At 56.1% G+C, this 7152-nt stretch overlaps 1 protein-coding gene across 6 annotated transcripts; it reads right to left on the bottom strand.

Moving 5' to 3' along the window:
* Positions 1-139: 139 nt before the first annotated feature.
* SYT5 (synaptotagmin 5) lies at positions 140-6752 on the bottom strand. Of its 6 annotated transcripts, none has more exons than XM_033129207.1 (9): positions 6521-6752; positions 5353-5476; positions 4625-4797; positions 2877-2996; positions 2615-2782; positions 2100-2267; positions 1753-1867; positions 1333-1466; positions 140-703 (listed from the first exon to the last, which is right to left on the bottom strand). In XM_033129207.1, exons 2-9 carry the CDS (start codon positions 5429-5431, stop codon positions 503-505), a joined length of 1158 nt encoding a protein of 385 aa, XP_032985098.1. In that variant the 5' UTR covers positions 5432-5476; positions 6521-6752; the 3' UTR covers positions 140-502. The 6 variants fall into 6 exon arrangements, 5 of the variants coding, with proteins under 5 accessions (XP_032985098.1, XP_032985094.1, XP_032985096.1 ...); XM_033129203.1 differs by having other exon boundaries at positions 1753-1870; positions 5353-5455; positions 6521-6750; XM_033129205.1 differs by having other exon boundaries at positions 1753-1870; positions 6521-6750.
* Between the last annotated feature and the right edge of the window lie 400 nt (positions 6753-7152).

Genomic DNA, 7152 nt, shown 5'->3' on the forward strand with positions numbered 1-7152 from the left:
CTCAGTGTTTTTCCAGGATGGGCTGCCATAACTACCTTTGCCTGATCCCACCCCTGGAGTTGAGGCTCCGTTTTGAGCCCCTGGCCCCGCCCCTGCCCCACCCCAAACAATGAGCACTGAGCCAGGCCACCAAAGTTGCTGAGTATTTATTTGGCCCCAGGAGCAGTGCAGGAATCAGAATGGGGACAGGAGTGGGTGATCCTGTGTAGGGCGAAGGGGACAGTAGGATGGGATCACTGATTGTCAAAGCAGAGGGCAGGACTCTAGGTGGGGGGAGGGAGGCCAAACTGCTCCCCTCCCCCAAGGATCCCTGGGGCTTCTGGGTATATGCAGTGGGGGTGTTGGCAAGTTATGACTGGCAGGATAGGGGTGAGAAAGCAGGAATGGGTCAGATGATTGGGGTGGAGTGGGTGTGTGGGAGGTTAGTGGTCAGAGAAGCCTTAGAGGTGGGCCTGGGTGTGGCTTTGACCAGGAGTATGGAGTCAGGGGTTTGAAGGTGGGGTCAGGGTGCAGGCAGTGGCCTCATACGGTCAGGGGGCCGCAGCGAGTGCCACTGGGCAATGGGCCGCCGGGGGTTGGCCAGCATATCCGCCCAGTGCCGCAGGCCAGCTCCACCAACCGCTGCCCCTACAGCCACCCTCCCAATGGCCTCGTTCTTGCCCAGCTTGTCATAGTCCAGCACGGTCAGCTCCACCTGGACCTTCTGGATGGGCGGAGGAGGAAGAGAAGATGGGAGAGTGGGACACGGAGGCACTGGCAGTGGCTCCAGTAGCATTACTAAGGAGAGGCCCCCCCCACGGAGTCCTGGGGGGCCGAGCTAAAGCCCTAGGCCAAAACGCACCTGGAGCTCAAACTGGGAGGGGGTGGGAGGTAAAGTGGGGAGAGGCCTGCATTTAGAAGGGTGCTGTGCCATCCTTCTTCCTCTGCTGCCATCTTTCTTCCTGTGCAATCAGATTGCACAGGCAGAAACCTTCAGGACCTCTTGCTATGGGGTTGTTAAGAGCCTCCTTAGGGAGCAACCACCTAAGGGGAGCCAACCTCCAGGACTCTTAGGTGGATGGAGGGGCCTGTCCCTAAAGGATTGTGGGGAAATCTCTTTTTCTTAGTAACCATGGCTCCTGAGGGGGTGGGGCATCCTTACTTGGGGTTGGGTCACCCTGGTCTTGCCTGGTTCTCATAGAAGGAAATCGAGAACAGAACGTCAGATCCCCAAGCCCCGGCTTCTAGGGATAGCTAAGGAGTCTCCCTTTACCTAGCCATGGGGAGTTCTAAGGGTCGGGGGTTCTAGGGCAGGGGCTGTTTTGGTGGGGCTACCCGTAGGCAGGAATTCACCTGGACCTGGTCACAGGGCACCTCAAAGCTGAAGGCCTCATTGTAATAGGGGTTCAGAGTGTTCTTCTTGATGGTCGTTTTCTTCTTCCGCACCTTTTTGCCTCCCTGCAGCAGGTGGACCTTGACATACGGATCTAGGCAGAGGGAGCAGGAGTCTTATAGCTGCTCACTATTGAGTCCAGGGGGCTGATTGAGGGGAAGGCATGAGACTCTTCTTTGGAACAGAGACACCACATGCACCCCTCAAGTCTCCCCTGGTCTGTGTCCAAATTGAATCTATATCTTCCCATGGCAGCCTGGACCTCCTTCTCCCCCAAGGGACCCTTGGGCCGAGAAACTGTCAGCCTTAGCCAGAGGAACCAACCCCCCTGCACCACCACCACCACCACCACCACCACCATTTCCTTGCTTCCCGCACACCTGACAGCCCTCCTACATCCATCTTCTTCAGGTTTTTGGCCTCCAGGATGATAACAGTGAGCTTCCCGGCAGTGGGGACATAGCGGAGGGAGAAGCAGATGTCTCCTAGTTTCTCCTGCTAAAAGATGGAGAGAGACCCATCACTACAGCCCCACTGCACATCCAGCCCCGCTGCGACCCTTCTTCCCTTCCCCTCGCCTTGGAATGGAATGGTCCAGAGTTAAGACTCCAGTGGTTCAATCCAAGAGGGTACCCCTCTGCAGCAGGTAGAATGGCTGGAGCCCCGGGTCTGGAAGGCCTGTGATCTGATTGGCCTAGGGTGTAGGGGCAGGGCCACACGTGCTCACCTCCTCCCGCGGAGCCGCCTGCAGCTCCCGCCAGGACAGCACTGGCCGCCCCAAGTCCACGGAGCTCATGGGGACCCGCACCTCCCCGATGGCATCGTTGCGGGAGAAGCGGTCGAAGTCGTATACAGCCATGACCAGTATCCTGCCCCCTAGCTCCACGTAGGGGACCTGGGTGGGGAGTGCACAGAGAGAGCACAAGATGGAGAGTAGGGAATCAGAGAAGTGGGGCACCACACATTCCGGTGTATGGCGACAAGTGGAGGAGCGAGGGGCTCAGGGAACAGTTGGGGGGTGTCCATGGAGCCCAAATGGGACAACCCAAGGACCAAGGGTACAGCCCAGGGGTCTGTAGTGCCCCAAAGAGACAACAAAGGGGTCAGTGGAATAGTCCCCAGAGCTGGTAGCTGCCACCTGAGCTGTGGCTACCTCCAGAAAAACCTGAAGGAGCCAGTCCCCAGTGCTCAACGGGCTGGAGGCAGGCTGCCAAGTGTGGGGCACTAAGGCCAGGTGCTTACCTTGAATGCAAAAGTCTCTCCAAAATGTGGGTTCAGCGTCTGCCGATGCACCTTAGTCTCATGCCGCCTCCGCTTGTCTGGCAGCAGGTAAACCCGCACATAGGGGTCTGAAGAGCCACCCAGGTCCAAGGCTGCCAATCCCTGGGCTTGTAGGATGCCCACCAGCAGCTGTACAGTGATGAAGGGCCCCTAGTCTTAACTTCCTTTCTGGACCCTCCTGGGACCCTTCCCTCCAAAGCTTCCGCACCTCCTCTACACCCACCTGGCCACTCTGGAAATCATAATCCAGTGAGTACTGCAGTCGTCCTAGCTCGTTCTTCTCTGCCACCTGCTGCCCTGGCCTGGATAGTGCTGGCTCTAGTTCTTCCACTTCTGGCTGCACCTTAGGGAGGCAGGGGCAAGGGTAGGTGAACTCTTCCCCTGAGGGTGTTACCCTCCAGGCCCAGAAGTCAAGGGAGACTCACACATCTGTCAGCTAAACCTGAGCACTTGCAGGCTAAGCAGAGTCAGTGTTTAATTAGTGATGTCTGCCATAGGCAGACATAGCCATATCAACACATGCAGTATGACAGTGTTTGATTAGTGATGTCTGCTATGGTTGGGGAATAGATGTGATGACAGGTACCCATGCTTGGACAAGAAAAACAAACAGGATAGTGTCTCATTGCCTTCAGAAAGGAGGCAGGAGATTTAATTTCACCTGCTAATAGATGTATTGGGGTGGTTGTGTAAATTGCTACGTAGATTGGTGATCTTGTCACAGCAAAATATGGAGAAGAAATGGCACATTTACTGGGTATTTGTTGTTCTAAAGTAAAACAGCAAAATCAGAAGACTTCTCCTTAACCTAAGCCAACAATTTTCAAAATTCAATGTGAATCAGAATTCCCCTGAGTAATGTGGTAAAATTCCTTCGCTTCGGAGATTCTGACTCAGTAGGTTTGGTGCTAGATCCAGAATTTCTTTTTCAAATACTGGAGGTGATTCTGTTGCAACTGGTCTTTGAATGTCACTGGCTTAAGGGTGGGGATGGAGACTGGACATCAAAACTCAAAAGGGCACCCTCGAGGGGTAAGAATTATAATAGCTATTTGTTGACAAGGGAGGAGGGGTAATACTAGCTATAGACCACGAACTTGAGGCTGAGAGAGGGACAGTGAATTACCAGGTAATTCAGAGGCCACAGAGCTGGCTTTTCTGGGATGGAGACCCAGGACTCCCTGGCTTCCAGGCGAGCATCATTTCACTTTGTATTCAGAGACCTAATGCTCAGATCCTTGCACCTGAAAACTTCCATTTTCCATTCCAATGGACTCTTCCAACTCATGGTTCCTTCACCCTCTCAGGACTGCCATACAACCTCCTCCCTGGTCTCCTTGTCTGGAACCCATATGGGTTCCAGAGGGTTCATCCTAACACCCATCTGACCTTGTCCTCTCTTGCTCAAAAGTCTTCTGTGGCTCCCAATTGCCCTCATTATGTGGACATTGATGACCGTCCAGCCACCTCACTCTAGAGTGTAGTGTATCCGTGCTCTATGCCCCAGCCATTGTGGAAGTGACTCTATTTTCTGAATACGCCTCAGAACCTGGATTCCAGGCCTCAACACATGCACTTACTTCCTTTGACTTAGACTGTCCTTCTCTCTGTTGTTGGTTAACTCTGTGTCACCTCCGCCGGGAAGCCTTCTGGGACCCTCTAGGCAGTCAGGTAGCTTCTTTACATCTCCATATGCCCTGTCCTGCCTCTAATGTGCCACATACCACCCTGTATTGTGAATGTCTGTGTGCATGTCTGACTTCTCCACCAAACTGGAAGGTTCTTGTGAATAGTGAGTAGGTCTGGTCCATCTCCAGATCCCCAGGGTCCAGTTTGGGGCTAGACACACAGGGGAGAAGGGCAAGTAAGGTGGGTGTAGGGGGGAAGGGAGCAAGGACTGGGGTTGCTGGGCAATGGAGAAGAGCAGGGGTGCAGGAAGGGGCTGGGTTGAGGGGCTGGGCCAGGCCACACCTTGTCTATGTAACTCTGGCCCAGCTCCTTCACTTCCTGAAGGTGGACCTGGGCTTGGGCCTGGCTCTTCTTTCCCATACGCCTCCGACAACGCTTCCGGTAGAGACAGAAACAGCAGCTGAAGACGAGGAGGCCTGAGACTAGCACGATTGTAGCCAGGGCCCAGGGGGGCACTGCAGAGGGCATGGATACAACAGACATTGAGGCCCTAAGAAGCAAGCTGGCTGGTTCAGTCTTGATGACATGGGGAAGCTGGAATCCTGGCCTTGTTTTCCCTCCAGTCATATCCATTCCACTGTATTTCCGAGTTTTTTTTCCAACTGATCTCACCTATAAAGTGAAGTGGTGCCCTAATCCAGGCTGACTGACACCACCCAGATTTTCTTGCCTATCACTTCAACCCCTATTCTAATTTTTCGGCTAAACTCCTAATGCTCTTAGAAGTCTTAACCGCTCCTTGAGCCTCAGTTTCTGTATCTTTAAAAGAAGGGAGAGGTGGACCTCCCATTGCACCAATCCAAGATTCCAATCCATTCCACACCCTTTGATCTGGTTCTCGTTTTTGTTGCGAACCTGTTCATTTTCCATTTCATTTAGGTTCCAGTCCATAATACCGACTACGCTGCCACCCGGATTTTCCAGCCCGCCAGCTCAGTACACCCGTCCGAATCCCGCCCTGATAATCCTAGCCGGGCTTTCCCTCCGCTCCGGCCCCGGGTCTGGCTCACCAGGACCGTAGCTGATGCGGCTCGAGTCCGGAAGCGCGTCGGGAGCTGGAGGCCCCGGAGTTGGCGGCTCCGGAAACATGGCGGCGGGGTCCTACGGTCCTTTCTGCGGAGGCAGCCAAGCGCCCTAGCCCCTCACGCCCACCCCGTGCCACCATTGAGTCCTCCCAATGACAAAGAACTCCAACTCCCATCGGCACCTTGGGCGACTGGTCGCATAGGAGTTGGTGAGCCGCCGCGAGGCATGCTGGGGGTTGTAGTTTCATCCACGACAAAGGACGCGGGCTGGGAGTGCATTCCAAGACCTACTTCCATTCTTAAAGGGACTCCCCCTCCTCCCGAGGCCCCCGCAGGAATCCCGCTGATGTCTGCTTTTTCCTTGCCCCTCCCCCGGGCCTGGACCGGAAGTGGGCAAAGACGAGCCAGGGAACCAACGCACCCGGTTGCCCAGAGCAACGCCTGGCTCTGTTCCGGCGGGGTGGGGGCCACGCTGGTTGCCCTGGCAATGGCCTGTTGCCACGACAACGGGTGGGGCTACGCACGCAAGCCAAGTCCCTGCCGGGAAGACTGGCTCTGCGCTCTGTCCGGCCTGGGATCCCAGACCCAGGTCCTAGGACTAGCGACGGTGGGTAGGGGCGGCCTTGCCCGTCGGTCCAGACGCCCACAGCTGTCTCCTCCCTCCATTCACATCTGGCCCTGGAAGGGGACTCGGGAGCCCTTCCTCTCCCATTCTTGCAGGGAGGCTGCCCTGTTGCCTCTGCTGGGCGCCCACATTCTTCTCCGCCTGTTTGTCTCTCCCGCGCATCCCGAGCAATTTCTTCACACCTGTCCTCGTGACCGCCTCGGCCTCCACTACTCGTTCTTGACTCCCTATTTCTGTCTGTACCCCCATCGGCCTCTCGTCGCTCCCCCTGTGTCTCCCTTGCCCTCTCCCTGTTGTCTGGCCTCTGTCTCCCGGGGTCAGTCACTCTCGCCCCCTACTCATTCCTCCCCCCTCTCTGGCTCTTTGTTCTTACAACCTGTCTAAATCCCAATCTCAACGTTTCAGGCTCCAGCCCTCCCACGCCCTCTGTTGGTTCCACCCATGGTCCCCCCAACACAACACACTCCGTTTCTTTAGGGATGGGATGGAGAATGGGGCTTAGGAAAGGAGGTCCCAGCAGCTCCTTACCTTCTCAGCAGCTGGACAGGACCCTCCCAGGAGACACCGAGGCGTCGGCCCTGACACTGACGCAGGCGTGTGGCGCTGTCCTGGGTGCTGATCGCGGAGTGCGATGGGGCGGGGGCGCGGCTGGGCGGAGCCAGGCGTGTGTGTGTGCGTGTGTATGTGTGTGTGTGTTGAGAGTGTGTGTGTGTGTGCATGCGCGCGCGCGCTCGCTTGTGCATGTTCGGTCCCGGGTGAGTGGAGAGACCCGCCCCGCCCCTCGTCCCTCCCCTAGGCAGGAACCACCAGAGCGCCCACGGATATCCCCTCTGGTCTCCCAGGATTTTCTGCCTTCTAGTTCAGCCATCTGGCATCCAGCCCTCCACCTCCCCACCCCCTGTACTACCCAAAGAACCGAGTGCCAGGATGGTCCTAGGACACAAGAGACCCTCTCCGGAGACCCAAGAATTCAGATATCCAGATGAGAGACTCAGTGTGAAAGTCTCCAGCATATCAGCCGCAGACATCATCCCACCCTCTAAGTTCCCCTATCGCCAGGCTCAGGAGGCAAGGCCCCATGTTCCTTGCTCCAGGGAACCACATCCACACTGCCCAGACCCTGGACACGGAACTCTGTACCTCTAACCTTCTCTGAGAGA

This window comes from Rhinolophus ferrumequinum, chromosome 15, assembly GCF_004115265.2.
Source record: "Rhinolophus ferrumequinum isolate MPI-CBG mRhiFer1 chromosome 15, mRhiFer1_v1.p, whole genome shotgun sequence".
NCBI classification, from domain to species: domain Eukaryota; kingdom Metazoa; phylum Chordata; class Mammalia; order Chiroptera; family Rhinolophidae; genus Rhinolophus; species Rhinolophus ferrumequinum.